Source organism: Phymastichus coffea, unplaced genomic scaffold (genome assembly GCF_024137745.1).
Source record: "Phymastichus coffea isolate CEN01 unplaced genomic scaffold, Cenicafe_Pcof_1.1 PCOF00031, whole genome shotgun sequence".
NCBI lineage: Eukaryota > Metazoa > Arthropoda > Insecta > Hymenoptera > Eulophidae > Phymastichus > Phymastichus coffea.
The window spans coordinates 3,010,848-3,026,128 of record NW_026706842.1 but is presented as its reverse complement, the minus strand read 5'-3'; the positions used below and the strand labels follow the sequence as shown (position 1 = coordinate 3,026,128).

Genomic DNA, 15,281 nt, shown 5'->3' with positions numbered 1-15,281 from the left:
GTTCCATCAATGCTGCTAAAGTATGTGTGCGCGCGCGCGCGCGTGTGTGTGTGTGTGTATGTGTGTGTGTGTGTGTGTGCGCGTGCGTGTGTGTGTGTGTGTGTGTGCACAAACTGAACTGAACTCGTTTTCATTACGAGAAAAAAATGCTCGACATTGAATTATTTTTTTTACATCAATATACTGCATTGACTTCAATATAGCGAGGACAATTATTAACGTGATTCAAAGATTAAACCAATTAATTAATGATATATTTAATCAAGATAAATTAAAATTATAAGTAAGCCGGGCTTAAGTTCCTTAAATCTTATTTTATTGGTCAGAAAGGTAACTTCTCGTTTTATTTTACTAATAGTTCAAAATGATTCAAAGTTTTAAATGATTAATTATTAAGTTATTTATTCAAGTTACATTAAAATTATAAGTATACCAAGTGGAATTCTTTACTGCACTCATTATTCTTAAAAAAAATATGTGCTATGCTTTAACTATAATCTGAATGTCAATAATTTTTAGCTATTCATTAGAGATCAAAATAGCGACCTACGAAAGCATTTAATATTATATAAAATTCATTTTAATGATGTATTATGAGTATTTTCGTAACAAAACAATACACTTAGATACTAAGATACCTATACACTCAGTCAACTGTAATCAATTTGTAAGAGACTAATATTATTAAATACAGATCTTAATATGCTAACATACAAATGACGCCCATCTTCAAAGCATAAAATCTATGCTGTTAATACTATCTGTTGGGGCTGATTTCGATAATTTAAGTTATTGCTATCAGAATATTATCACAATAGCGAAAAAAAAATTGATCACCGAATCTCGACACATTAAATATCTGCATTTCCATTCGAAAAACCAAAACAGTCAGAAGAAAATTATCGCTATATAAGTAAAGCGTCTTCAGTCTTGCAAGACCAAGTGTAATATTGACTACCTATCTACGGATGCCTTTCAAGAACGCTTAGCGCTTAAAATTACGTCGAAGTTGTCTCGTTAGAGTAACGATACTCGTCCATGAGTGCAATAAGCCTTGAATAAACAAGCTTAGGTGCGTCGATACCCCACAAGAAGTCTAGATGATTGAACTCTGGATCGTTAATTTTGTAAATGGCAACCTTCTTCGGCAGTTGGTCGTACAGTCTTTTAACATCCTAAAAGTCGACGCAAACACGTATACATTCATGTGAAACAGTGGCACTTGAAAATTTTGATTTAGCGAACGTGGAAAATAAAACTCTGCTTTTCTCGTATACATGACTCATAATTCTACGATAATTTATATCGATAGGAAAAATGAACGAGAATAAAAAGATAAGGAACTATCCAGATTTACGAGTGAAAAACGTCATTAAGTTTTTCCACGTAACTTTTTTGTTTTTAAAGAGCGAATCATTATACAAAAGCCAAAAAAGGCATGCCAAATAATGTTAACGAACAACAGTATATAATGGATTTGCACAACGCATGTACATACCTTGGGTTGAGCAAGAAAGTCGTTTTGACCCCAAAACAAAGTGATCGGTACTTGAATTTTCCTGAAATCGTATTCAGGTGGTATTGGATTCTTGTAACGTTGATTGTTGATTTTTATACCATGATCGTAATGGCGAAATTGCTTTGATTGGATGCCTTGAGCAAAATGCATAATCGTTTTCATTGATGTTCCGGCTGGTGTATGTGTTAATACTAATGGCAGCAGCATCTAAAAAAAAAACAAAGAATTACCGAACAACGAACTTTGGTGAACATGTTGAAAAAGATACTTGCTCTACTATATACTTACAGCATCAGATTGTTTAGAACTGAAACCAACGACCGACTGGATAACAATATCGCAAATATTCCTTAACAATGGTCTACTGCAAATACATTTAGCAGCGAATTTGAAATACTGATTCTGATTAAAAAATTCATATTTGCCTTGGTGATTGGCATTATCCTGTAGCAAAAATATTCCGGTTACCTTCATACGCATTTAACAACAAAAATGACCAATCGATAATATATCACCTGGAGAAAATGTAGAATATTGCCAAATATGTAGAATGGTCCTCTTATGTTATTAGTAAAAGCCACCGGAGCTAAACCGAACATTGCCTTCACGTTAACTGCTTCATCTGGACGTTCACTTGCCATCACGTAAAACATTGTCGTTCCCATCGAGTGACCGATATACAATAAACTCTTATCATTGATCGACGATATGTATTTAATCTCCGCTGGTAAGTCATATATTCCCATCTCGTGCCAACTAAAATTTTTATCAATTTATTTATGTATTCGTAAAAGAATATTATATATTTTATAAGTTTCAGTGTGATATACAGTGTTCTTTAGATAAATTTAAGAAAACATGAATTTTGATATTTACCTGAAGTCCCAAAAGTCTTGGTTCGATGGTGACTTTGTTGTATGATTTCTCGAATATGTGTTTCCTCGAGAATTCGCCATCCAAACGTCGTAACCCATGTCGGCAAGAATGAATGCTGCAAATTATTTATGTTATCGGCAATAAAGCGAAAACTAACTACAACTATTGGACATTAATAAAATGAAATGATTTATCAACTCATTTAAATATGAGTAATTGTAATAGAGCGTTTCAATACTATCAACCGTTGATGTAAAAATGAACTTGAAAGAAAAAAAAATGAAAATTACCTAATGCTTTGCTTTTCCCAGTAATCACCCAACAAGATGAACTTTCCAGCAATGCATGGTGCATTAATACCGGAGTGGATCCTTTGGCACCCGGAATCCTATGCAATGCTAAAATATATCCATCTTCCGTCGTTACAAAATGCTCTTCTGCCTTGTATCCCCACCTTTTTATCATTTGAATCTGAAAATTAAGTGTATATTTGGCTTTGCTTTCTAAAGATTAAGTAGTCAATACTTTTAAAAACTGAATAACTCTTAAAATTATTTGATTATTCAACCAGTAAAGCTTTATCTTATAGCACCCATTGAATTTAACCAATCATATTTGACCATTTCATCATCACGTATACATAATAAAAACTTTTGAAATAGCTGATTATATAATCATTCACATACCAGTTTTTTTTCTTTACAGTTATATATCAGATGATTTTAGGAAGCCTAACAAAATACACCTGGACGAAGCACCGTTAAAAAAGAGGTGGGTGGCTAAGATGCAAACGATCTTGATTATTGTATTTTCGGTCGATTCATCTTAAGCAAAATTTTTAGCTAAACGTGAATTCATTAATGACGTGATGCAAGGCCAATGAAATTTTTTTATCTCAAACGGGTTTTTAACTTTTTTGTTTATTAAACTAGCAGTAACCTTCCATTGCTATATCGTTCTGTATTACAGATAAAAGCAGGAGTGTTAATAGATAAGTTTTATTTATAAAAAAAATTAAATATATCATCATTTTGAATGAAAAAAATCTGTTTTAAATTTGTATATATATAAACTATGATCTATCTAGGTTACATCAAATAGGTACTTGTATAAATATAAGACTTATGAAATTGAGCTCCGAATAAACAGTCATTTATGACTCAATTATCTTGCAACGTCTGGAGTTCAATCTAAGTATTGATCAGATTATAGGTCACCAATTCAATGGCAAATATTATCACTAATGATAAATAATTATACGCTTTGATATTGATAAGTTGCTATCGTTACTTAAAAACCATTTCTGAAAATACTATTTCTATCGTGCAAACAAAAACAAAAAATCAATTTCCGAACGGTAACTGTATAACCTTTAAAATATTCAAAAAATCAGAGTTTTTTTTCTTAAAGAAAACTGCACATTTACTTCATTTATAACTTAATTGCGCAACAGGTAAAAACCTCATATTATAAATCACCGTTAACCTACTTATATCGTGATTGAAAAATAATCCAATCAAAACAAGCAAACTCACCGTTGTCATCTCTTCTTCAGGTTCATTACTGCAAGCTGTAAAATCCGCTCTGGCACTGATCCGATCGATTTCCCTTTTAACAAGCGGTATATTCATTTCCTTGGGAAATGCGACTGCCAATGCGATCAAGCTGAAGGCAGCGATTTTTAAATATTTATTCCTCATAATTCCGACAAGCCTCGAAAGAAACAAATAATGCTTCTCTGGCAATCGTCTGCTTATATAAGATACGTAACTGACCATACTGGCTTTTTCAGTCTAATTTATATCATGAAATTAGTTGTTTTTTTCTTCCGAGGTTGAGGCGTCGCGCGCGATCATCTGCATTTACAAACACGCGCGCACACTCATCTACGACTGTGTTTACTTGGAGTTATCCATAACAAAGAAACACGCTGATGCATACGTATACACGCATTCACGCGCGATAAGAAAGATATTCTGAGCACATGGAAGTTTACATACGTGGATTCCCATCACGTTTTAATTGACACATTAATTCAAAATTGCACTATCGCTGCACCGTAAAAGTGCTACTCTTGTAACAAAAGAAATTTCGTTTGGGGTTATTTTGTGGCGAAAATCTTCTAGGAGATAAGAGGAAGTATCTTGTGTTACAACCGAATTTTTCGTCAACGTCTGGTTTTTAGGTGCGATGATCACAATACTATTGGCCATACAGATTTCTTGTTTATTTTAATCCGTCTGAAGGCAGTTCCATTTAACTTTGTGCGCGATACTTTTCACTGACGTTGGTCTTTCCTACGATGTAAAAACAATTATACTGACGCGTGTGGCTTGAAAGACAGCTGACAAATGATGCTGATAAGGCCGACTTTGTGCACATCACAGTTATATATATATATATATATCAGCTGACGTAGATAATCTCACAATAAAATCAGGTGCGAAGAGTGGGAATATAGTCTTGACGAAATAAGAGTACATTCGTCAAAAGGCCAGTGACACTTGTCGACTCATTGATGTAAACACTACTACTACTTCCTAACAGTATTAAAGATGAAAAACGTTAGTTACTCAAACATAAATATTTAATTAATGCAAACAGCAAACTATGAATTTATTGCATGACGTCACGAGACTATAGGTTGCTCTCAAAACTCGTATCTCTCTCTGTCTCTCTCTCTCTCTCTCTCTCTCTCTCTCTCTCTCTCTCTCTCTCTCTCTCTCTCTCTCTCTCTCTCTCTCTCTCTCTCTTCTTCTTCTTCTTCTTCTTCTTCTTCTTCTTCTTCTTCTTCTTCTTCTTGATAATATTTTCTTCTTGTTTACTTCTTGATTATATTTTCATTCGGTTTCCGTAAACTTTTACCGAAAACTAGTCAACCAATTAGTCATATAATAATATTGAAATAATTTTACATAGATAATAACATGACAGATAATAATTTTATTGCAAACATCATACAGTAAACTCTTATCGTGAAATGACACTGAAGATCAATCCATATTACACCCACGTTGACAATACGGAAGAAAATTCGCGACGTAGCTAGCTATTCAGATGACACATTTTTCTGCTTTTCTTTGTAACATTTTTATTTTTTTTTCTTGCAATAGAAAGTTATTATAATTAAAAAATTACGTCGATTAGATCGTAACTCAAGTTCACGAGAATTATGATACAAGAATCATCTGAAAAGTAACATATTTTAAAACCGACCAAGTAAGCGTGGTTAATTTGTCTGTGGTAAATTGAATGACAAACGTAATTATATGTGTTACATAAAGTAGTAAAAAGGTAATTACTAAGAAAAATATTATATTTGGAAGCTACATTTAAAATAGTCATCAATTTCAATTCAAGCCATTTTACTACAAAATAATATTACACCAAAGACGTTTATATTCTAATCAGTAGGAAAATGAATCAAATTTTTCAACGAAGTCTGCGTAATGAATGACTTTGTATTTACACGATCAACGTGCCGTACAAGTTTGTTAGTAAATCTCAAACTATCGATACTTATTCATGGCAATAATAAGATCTTTATAAACAAGTTTTGGTACATCAACAGCCCACATAAAGTCCAGATGGTTGAACGTTGGATAGTCAACTTTGCGATTCAAAATATTGTTTGGTAATAAATCAGATAGCTTTTGGACGTCCTAAAAAAAATATTTAATCAGAAGAATACTTAAAAAAATGTCAACAATATTTTTTTTAAAACTTACAATTGGACTAGCCAACCAATCATTTTCAGCCCAAAATAATCCAACTGGAACTTGAACTTTTGTGAGATCATAATCAGGCACCGTAGAATTGTGATACAACTTTTTATTAACTTCAGCTCCATAATCGTAACGTTGAAACCTTCCAGACTTGATTTCCTGTGCAAAGTGAATTAAAGTTTTCGTCGATGCACCCGCTGGTGAATGATACAGAATTCTCGGTAGAAGTGTCTGCAACAAAATGTTTATTATTAATAAAACCAATCGTCTCGATATATTTTGAGAAGACATTTACATAATTGAATTGTAACGTATCGAAACCACATATGACGAATAACGTGTTGGCGCATATTTTCTCTTCCGTTACATCGATATCACAGCCGTACTTAGCAAGGAACTTTATAATCGAATTTTGTGGTAGAAATTCACCTTCTCCCAGAAAACGAATGATCAGCTCTAATTCAGGAAGAAACGGAACGAGTAGCCTCACTGGACTTTTAATATGATTTAAAAAGGCAACTGGTGCTAATCCAAACATAGCCTTGATATTCGACGCCACGTCCGGTTTGTCTATGGACATGGCGAAAAACATTGTCGTTCCCATCGAGTGGCCTATGTATATCATTTTATCTTTCTTTATATTCGTAATGTATGATAACTCTGCTGGCAAATCGTAGATAGCCATTTCGTTCCAACTGAAAACATACGAATGATGCGTGAATTTGAAAGTTTACCAAAATATTTTCACGCGTACGCTACCTGAAATTCCAAAACTTCAAATCGGACGTGGTATAATTGATATGGCTCTTAGAATAAGTGTTACCCCTTGCATTTCCCATCCAAACATCGTAGCCCATGTCTGCTAATATAAAAGCTGAAAGAAAACAAGATTATTTAAAAAAAGCCGACCTAGGATGCATTTTTTGTAATTACTCGCGAAATTATGCTTTGATCGAGTTAATAATGAAACGAAAACCATCTTGGAAGCGCGCCATTTCAAATGGTGCCTTGCGTCCCATTGAAATCGGTTAAACCGTTCCGCAGATATGCGCGGTCAAAGAAATGTCAGGTCTAATACAGAACATCCCTTAGTTCGAAATCGGTAATGTACCTAAAGCTCGATTTTTGCCAGTAATCACCCAGTCCGATGAACTAGCAAGCAAACCATGCTGCAAAAAGGCAATGGGCGAGTTGGGTGGTCCAGGAATGCGATGCATTGTCAGTAGATAACCATCGTCCGTGAGTACCACATGTGCTTCGGCCGGGTATCCCTCTTTCCGAATAATTTCCGGCTGTGATAAGATAAGACAACGGTTACATTCGCCATGAATCATTACATGACCTACTTATGTTTTGTTGTGCTATGGTCAAATAATCTGATATCGCGATTCGTGCTATTTATTTACTATTGTAGATTAGAAAAAAAGAACGTCCTAAAATTTATTTGATGTATTAATGAATATTGTATAACTGTAATCAACATTCCAATAAAATTAATTGACTTGATTATAATTTTATTTCCAAGAAAAACTAAAGATTCAACGATGCGTCATCGTCTCGCTTTCTTCCATGATCAGTTTTTTTTTTTTCAATCAACGTGCAAAAAATAAAGTCAACTCGTTTGCGAAAAATACATGCTTTACATCGTGCTTTAATAAAATCTGAAATATTTTGAGAAAGTGCTTACAGTAGTCATATACAATTCTGGATCATCCGCGTATTTCCACCATTTGTAGAGCGATGATTTTTTGGAATGTCCATCGACGTATTTGGAAATTGTATGAATTTCATCAACAATCTTGTCCAAAGGTGGCAGACTGCAGTCGGTCAATGAAAAACTGACGATCAACAAAGTGATAACAGTTGTACCAGTCCAGGCCTTCATGTTTTCCCTCGATCGATTTTCCGTTTGTTTACACGCTTGACACGTGCGGTAAAGTTGCAGATGACGTTATTGATTTGAAACACCTTCAGCACAAGAAAACCAAACGCTGCAGATTCTTCGTTTTAATCGTATTTCTAACCACGAACTGTCGATCACACGTCCGAAGCAGCACTGACGGCTGATTTTTGTATTCTAACGAGAAATTTTTATTGATTAATAACAGGTAGAGTCATTGCTGTGACTATAAAATTACACAAATAGCCACTTTAATTGTCTTTCTTCGCCGAATATTAGATGAGTCTTGGAGCGCTGACGAAACGAAATGATGCGCTCAAAAATTCAAGATTTTCTGCACGAGCGAAATGACCGAAATAAATCGTCAGCGGTGAGTTGCGACCCCAGATAACACAGCGTGCCGGCACGGTTTGGCACGCGCATGCTCGTCACGGCGTGCCGTCAGAATGCAGGCATAATGCTGTCACGAAGCACTGCACGCCGTGCCTTCAGAATGCTGTCATTTTGCCGCCTTGCAAAATATAATTTCAAATGAAATCATATTGCACGCATTATCAAAGCACGGCTTACATTGAATTAAAATAAAATAAATTTATATTATTTTGTATTTGAGATGCAATAAACATTTTTTAGTAGTAATTTTTGATATTTTTTATTTATTTATCCAATAAATTAATTATACATATTAAGATATCTTAAAATTTATATACGCACATATACATGAGCATGACCCAGATCGTCTTTTGTTAATATCGGTTATTCGATTTGCAAAGTCCGTCTTTGTACTGTATGTGCTGCTGCGAAATTCTGATTCCAGTTCTCTTCAATATAATTATTAGTGCCTACTAGTGAAATAATTATTAGCAAAATAAAAATTAATAATATTGGACAAAGAAGTGATCGTTGTGCTACTGGTTGCTGCAATTGGTGAAGATATGTTCGAGGTGAGTTTATTTTTATTTAATATAATTATTATTTCTTTAACTTAAATGTCATTATTTAATATTGTAGGAAATACTAGTATTTAATAGTAATGAAACTAGTATGAAACTGTAAAAGAGATCTTACTGATGCTTAATTCATGAGAATATAATTTAATATAATCTAATTTCATTGCAAGACCATGTCATGAAATTAACATTCTTATGATTTCAACATTGAATAAAATCTCTTTTATTCTTTCATATCAGTTTTTCATATAAGTACTACTGAATAGATATTATAGCTATTTACAACAAGAAATTAATTCATATAATTTATTTTTGTAAATAGTTGTATATTTTCATCGGTACTACTTTCAGTGGATATATTCTGAGTAGTATTGGTATGATAAAGTGTTATAAAACCATAAATGACATCTTATCCAATGTTGATTTCATGAGGATATAATTTCATCCAAGAACATGTCATGAATTAACATTCTCATAAATTTAATATCGGATAAGATCTCATTTATATTTTTATAAGTGTTTCCCATATAAATACTATTTAAAATATATCCTCAAAAGGTACTACAGATGAATATATACAGCTATTTAGAAATTATAGAAATTAATTTCTATTTGTAAATGACTATACCATCTTTGAAATAGTATTGGTTTGAAAAAACTGATATAAAAGCAAACAGTGATCTTATTCTATGCTGAATTCATGAGAATATAATTTATTGTAAAATCATGTAATGAAATAATGATTCTCATGAATTCAACATTGGATAAGATTTCTTTTCCACTTTTAAGCACCTCCTTTGCTTGTTCTACAATATCTTCTAGCATACACCTTATATAGCTGTATCTTACATGTTTTTCTGGTTGACTCCGTTGTACTACCAGAGTAGCTCCTTGCTCTAAAAGTTGTTTCTCGAGTGGTAATGTAATAAATTTTTACCATTCCTCTGTCAAATAACTTTGTTTCAAATATTTCACTATTTTATAAGCGTAATACTTATCGGTAAGATTTTGCCTGCAAAAGAAATAAAAATCTTACATGTTTCAAAGAACTAACATGGATAAATTAAAATATTGTAAACAGCAAATAAAATCAATTTTATGAGGATCTTCAAGCACACCTCAGAAATATATTTTCAAATTTTTATACTTTTATTTATTTTTGAACTTTTGATAAATATCTGATCCAGTGACACTCCAAAATTACCAAAATAAAAGGATGGCTGAGTCACATATTTAAAAGAAGGTGAAAATTGAAAGAGATGATGAAATATATGATAATGTCAATAATCATACATTCCTATAAATCTACATATTTTATAGTCTCTTGAATTCAACATAGAGTAAGATCTCTTTTTTGCTTTTATATCAGTTCATCATATCATTAATAACTGAACGATATTATAGCTATTTACAAAAAGAAATTAATATATATAATTTATTTTTGTAAATAGTTGTATATATTTATTGGTACTACCTGTTGTAGATACATTTTAAGTAGTTTTGATATGATAAACTCATATAAAAGGGCAAAAGAGATTTTATTCTATGTTGAAATCATGAGAATGTTAATTTCATGACATGATCTTGCATTAAATTATACTCTCATGAATTCAGCATCGGATAAGATCTCTTTTATACTTTTACATCAGTTTATGATATTAATACTACTTAAAAGAAATCCTGAAAAGATAGTACAGATGAATATATATTGCTATTTACAAAATGAAATTAAATCATATAATTTCTACAAAAACTTACAGTAACGAGCATTAAGAAAAATTACTTGCCTGTTGATAATACCCACACTGCTAAATGTTAGCAGTATTAATATTACATCCATGAATATATATATACACACACATGTGCTAAATACTTTCTTGCCAGTACTTTTTACATTTCATTTTTCTTTTTTTCCACTGGTCTGTATTAAACTCTTGGGATTCCAGTCTGCAAAAGAAAATATACAATTCACAAAGTAACAAGTTTTATACAATTAATTGACTAACTTTAAATTTAATTACTTATCTGATAAGATTCTTTTAGGCGTTTGGTTATAGTGTCATCAATAAATTTTTTTTAACATAACCTATGACTATGAATAACTAGAGATAAGTATATAAAGTGGGAAATGAGGTAGAGTTGGAACTATCACTTTCCGGGCAAACTATCAAAGTATGTTTGGCATGCGCTACTGACATGTACTTGTAATGACCGTAAGCAAATCTTTACAGTATACCGACGCGTGCAGACGTATTTTTGTGCTCTCTAGAATTTTTTAAAGTTAACAAAAATTTTCCACTTTACCCCACTTACCTCTAGTAATAAAACAACTCTGTACTTGTTAATACGACTCATGGAGACTGTATACAGGAGGCGAAACTCTATGTATAAGCCTTCTCACTCTCAGCCCCAAGCAGTGATGAGGATTCGGTCACCCATCCTAAACTTCTGTTTTTCCTATTCGTAACGCATCTAGGTCTGTTGTACACTTGTGGCTGTTCTATCTATCATCATATTGTGTCCAAATTCCGCGTTTCAAGTTCGTTTTATTTAAAAGAGGGAAAATAAGAAAATTCTGAATTGTACAATTTGTAGCTATTGTTTGGTCATCAACATATAAAATTGATGTCAGCCTGAGGAAGTACCGATTGTTTATTTACAAATACAATTCGATATAGTCTAGTAGTGAGAGCAAAAGTTCAAAGAAAGAGGTATTTTAACAAATATAGTTTATATTCTCATGCTATTTTTTAAATTAAGAATTAAGTTAGGGCTCCGTACTAGCCACCTCTTAGTTAACTAATTGAAATATTTTAGCAACTAATAAATATATTCAATTGCACGAGGGATCATTTTGTAGAGAATCGTAAAAGCTTTCTCTTAACAGCAAAAAAAAAATAAAAAAATTTACATTGTGTAATAAATATTTGATATCTTAAATATGGCTATTTTCGACAGTTATTGGTACTTTTTTTAATAACTAACGAACGTAAATTATCATGCAATAGCTCAAAATAGAGCTTCTGAATTTCTCTAATCTAACTTTTATCTAAACGTTTTTTATATAAAATGTAAACGGTGGCTTACAGATTTAAAAAAATATGTTTTTGCAAACTTTGACCTCTTATACAAAAAATTTGATGCAACATCTCGAGTTTCATGAGATATAGGACATCTATTTACAATATTTCTGACACATTTCCGTCCAGTTATTCCATCTCTGAATTTTTGTCTGAAATGACCGTTTTTTGTCTCTATCGATTGGATGTAACTTTTAAGTTTCAACTTGTGATCGACACAATAGCTAAAAGTGCGCTAAGACTCACGCTTATTTTCTTCAGTAATGCGAAGACGATGAATTCGATTCCTCTTGAATTTTTTGTTCGTTTTTTATTTGTCTTTTATATGATTTTACATAAACGAGGTAACTAATTTTACAACAATTTGTTTAAATATTTTATAAACAATTTAAAAATGCATAAGCGCGTGCCTACACTATCCAAGCAATAAAGTTGCCAACATGGGCATAATCGATGAGTAAAATAAAAAAATTATGTTTACTAATTTTGCATTGTTTTTTTATGCCCTTCCTATTTATTAAAATATCATATTTAATCGTATCAATCTACTCGTCCGATGTAGATGAGTGATTTCACATCGTTCTCTAGTTTATTCCAGGTATAAACTAACGTATATACTTTGTCAACATACCTGTTTGACGTTGTAGCTATAATAATAATTGTAATAATATTAAGTATTGTTATTCAAATATGATATTTATTTTTGATAAAAAACATAAACAAGTAGCTATGAATTTGTTTGTTCTTATGATTACAGCATTATATTCAATAAAAAAGGCTGGAATAAAATTGTTCAAAGAAACCAAGATATATTTGACTAACATTGTTAATTTTTATATAATATAATGTAAAGACTAATCGCGTTTTAAAAGACTTATTTCATATATTATGATTGCGTCAGATAGTACGTTTTGTTTGATAAAATAAATAAAAATAAATACGATCCAACTTTGTTCCACGTTCCATATTCCACATGTTGGTATATCTCACAATCACATCAATTTAAAATTCAAGGCAATCGAAAACGTAACTCGAAAATATAAATTTGAATAAATATTGTATTTTTATAGTTTTTTAAATTAATAGAAATATTAATAGAATTTTTTAATTATTAATAATATACATCTCCAAAAGTAAGCTTAAAAATTGACATGTTAAGTAATATGCATTGTTTTGAATGCTCGTTAAACTGAAACATTAACTTCTATGATACACATTAAAATGATTTTATTCTTTTCGATACTCCGAACGCAAAGTGCGTTTTTCCCGCACGCTCGGCAGAAAACGTGCATTGAAAATCGCACTTTTCACACGTCGTATCAAAAAATACGGTACGGCACATGTTCGGGAAAGAGTTTCTCGTCTCGTGTACTTATCCACCCTCGCTTCGCTCGGGGTAAATAAGAAACTCTTTATAAGTACTTGAATCGTAATGTACTATTATATTAATTAATCGTTTGTTAATTTTGTGATACTCACTGACTAAATTTGATTTTTGAAAAAGCCTATGAAAGCGATCAATTTTTTAACATTTTTTGAATACTAATCAAATATTTCTTTGACTTCTTTCCTCATGTCTTCTTCAAGAATAATATCTAAAAATTTGTTTTCCCTTTCATTTGTATCTAGCATTCCTTGTTCTTCAACACACATATTAGCAAACATTGGCTCTATAATACTAACTACTATTCTACAATTTCATTTTTTCGGTTACAAAATTTCATAAACTTTTTATAAAACATTGACATAATTTTTGGATAATTAGTTTAGTACATACTTGACAGAACGATGCATCTTTTCAGTTAATTTTATTTTTTTCTTGATAAATGCTCCTCCCATAATTAATCGTATATACCTGCTTTGATAACTTTAAAGATTTATTAGGTCAGTTATATCATGAATATTTGTGTATAGAATTTTATGAAAGAAAACATGTATATAAAAACTGTTGAAAAAAAGCGGAATTGACAATGTCATAAACTATGTCGAAGAAACTTTTAAAAAGAAATTTGTGATTATGGTAGCGGCCTGAAGAAAGTAAGCTGAAGGCCCTTTCAACTCACTATATCAGAAGGATTCGATTGAGGCGTTTTTTATAATTTTTAAATGATTAATTTCAATAAATATTAGGAAAACAGGTGTTATTACTCATTTCTAATATAAGTGCACAGTTTAAGAGAAAAAACGCATTGAGAATAGTCTTTTATTTAATTATTTCTGCTGATTAACATCGAATGATCAGAATACTGATTATAAGTTTTCATCTTCACCACCTCGATAATCACCTTTAACTGTCTACTATGCCTGTAAATAGATATGTATCAAAGTTGTAACTGCTATACCGCATCAAATAAATGCTGATAACTAAAACAATTTTGTTGTATTTCGTCAAACTGTTAAAAGTATAGTCAATGGAAAAATAAATACCTGATTTAAATGAAAAATATAACGCATGACCAAGAAATATAAAAAATGTGTTTAGATATTTGAATAAATTTAAACAGCGAAATAACAAAACACTGCTGAAACGATGAAATGAAATTATGAAATATTGTTCGTATCTCTGTCACGTGATGTTATCTCTTATTTCAAGTTAATTACGGAAATTTTTTAGTATTTTGTAATATTTTATAAGGAGACTCTAGATTATGTGTAGAATAATTCTTTTGTTATTTATTTTAATTGATATATTGAATAATTACTTTATAAATTGCAAAATACAATCAATGACTCTAGGAACGTTGATGATATCTGTCTATCTTACTTATTTTAACAAAGCTAAATTAAATAGGTATGTCTTCTAATATTGAGACTATCACCATCGTAAAAACTTTGTTTGAAAAAAAGTCCAAGAATGTAATGATATTAGTTATCTCTCGACAAGCATTTCCTAATTTTTGTATTTTTCATCTATTTAAAAATAGTACCACAGTTTTCTTAAAGCATAATTATTCAAAAAATTGACATACACTTAATTTAAGACTGAATCTTTGAGCTTTCATTTATTATACATATTTAAAGAGCGCGGAATGGAGAATCCCAACTTACTAAGAAGCAAAAGGAATTAACGAAGTATGATTTGATTAATAAAAATATGCTCTTTAAAAAGGATGGACTATTTAAAAAAAATAATAAGAAAAGTTTGTTTTTGTCGGAGAATTCGAGAAGACCTTACAACATCATGATGGTAATATTTCAAAAAATGAAAATAATATTGACTGTAGATGAGAT

The 15,281-nt window shown here is 31.3% G+C and overlaps 2 protein-coding genes across 3 annotated transcripts; both read right to left on the bottom strand.

Moving 5' to 3' along the window:
* Positions 1–326: 326 nt before the first annotated feature.
* Positions 327–4,727, bottom strand: LOC131663148 (lysosomal acid lipase/cholesteryl ester hydrolase-like). The gene is made up of 7 exons (XM_058933312.1): positions 3,931–4,727; positions 2,686–2,866; positions 2,396–2,510; positions 2,035–2,275; positions 1,808–1,963; positions 1,499–1,726; positions 327–1,175 (listed from the first exon to the last, which is right to left on the bottom strand). Exons 1-7 carry the CDS (start codon positions 4,171–4,173, stop codon positions 999–1,001), a joined length of 1,341 nt encoding a protein of 446 aa, XP_058789295.1. The 5' UTR covers positions 4,174–4,727; the 3' UTR covers positions 327–998.
* A 640-nt stretch (positions 4,728–5,367) lies between these two features.
* On the bottom strand, positions 5,368–8,395 carry LOC131663165 (lipase 3-like). 2 transcript variants are annotated; one of them, XM_058933349.1, is made up of 7 exons: positions 8,271–8,381; positions 7,808–8,197; positions 7,232–7,412; positions 6,880–6,994; positions 6,416–6,815; positions 6,124–6,351; positions 5,368–6,057 (listed from the first exon to the last, which is right to left on the bottom strand). In XM_058933349.1, exons 2-7 carry the CDS (start codon positions 8,003–8,005, stop codon positions 5,905–5,907), a joined length of 1,275 nt encoding a protein of 424 aa, XP_058789332.1. In that variant the 5' UTR covers positions 8,006–8,197; positions 8,271–8,381; the 3' UTR covers positions 5,368–5,904. The 2 variants fall into 2 exon arrangements, with proteins under 2 accessions (XP_058789332.1, XP_058789331.1); XM_058933348.1 differs by having other exon boundaries at positions 7,808–8,395.
* Positions 8,396–15,281: the final 6,886 nt, after the last annotated feature.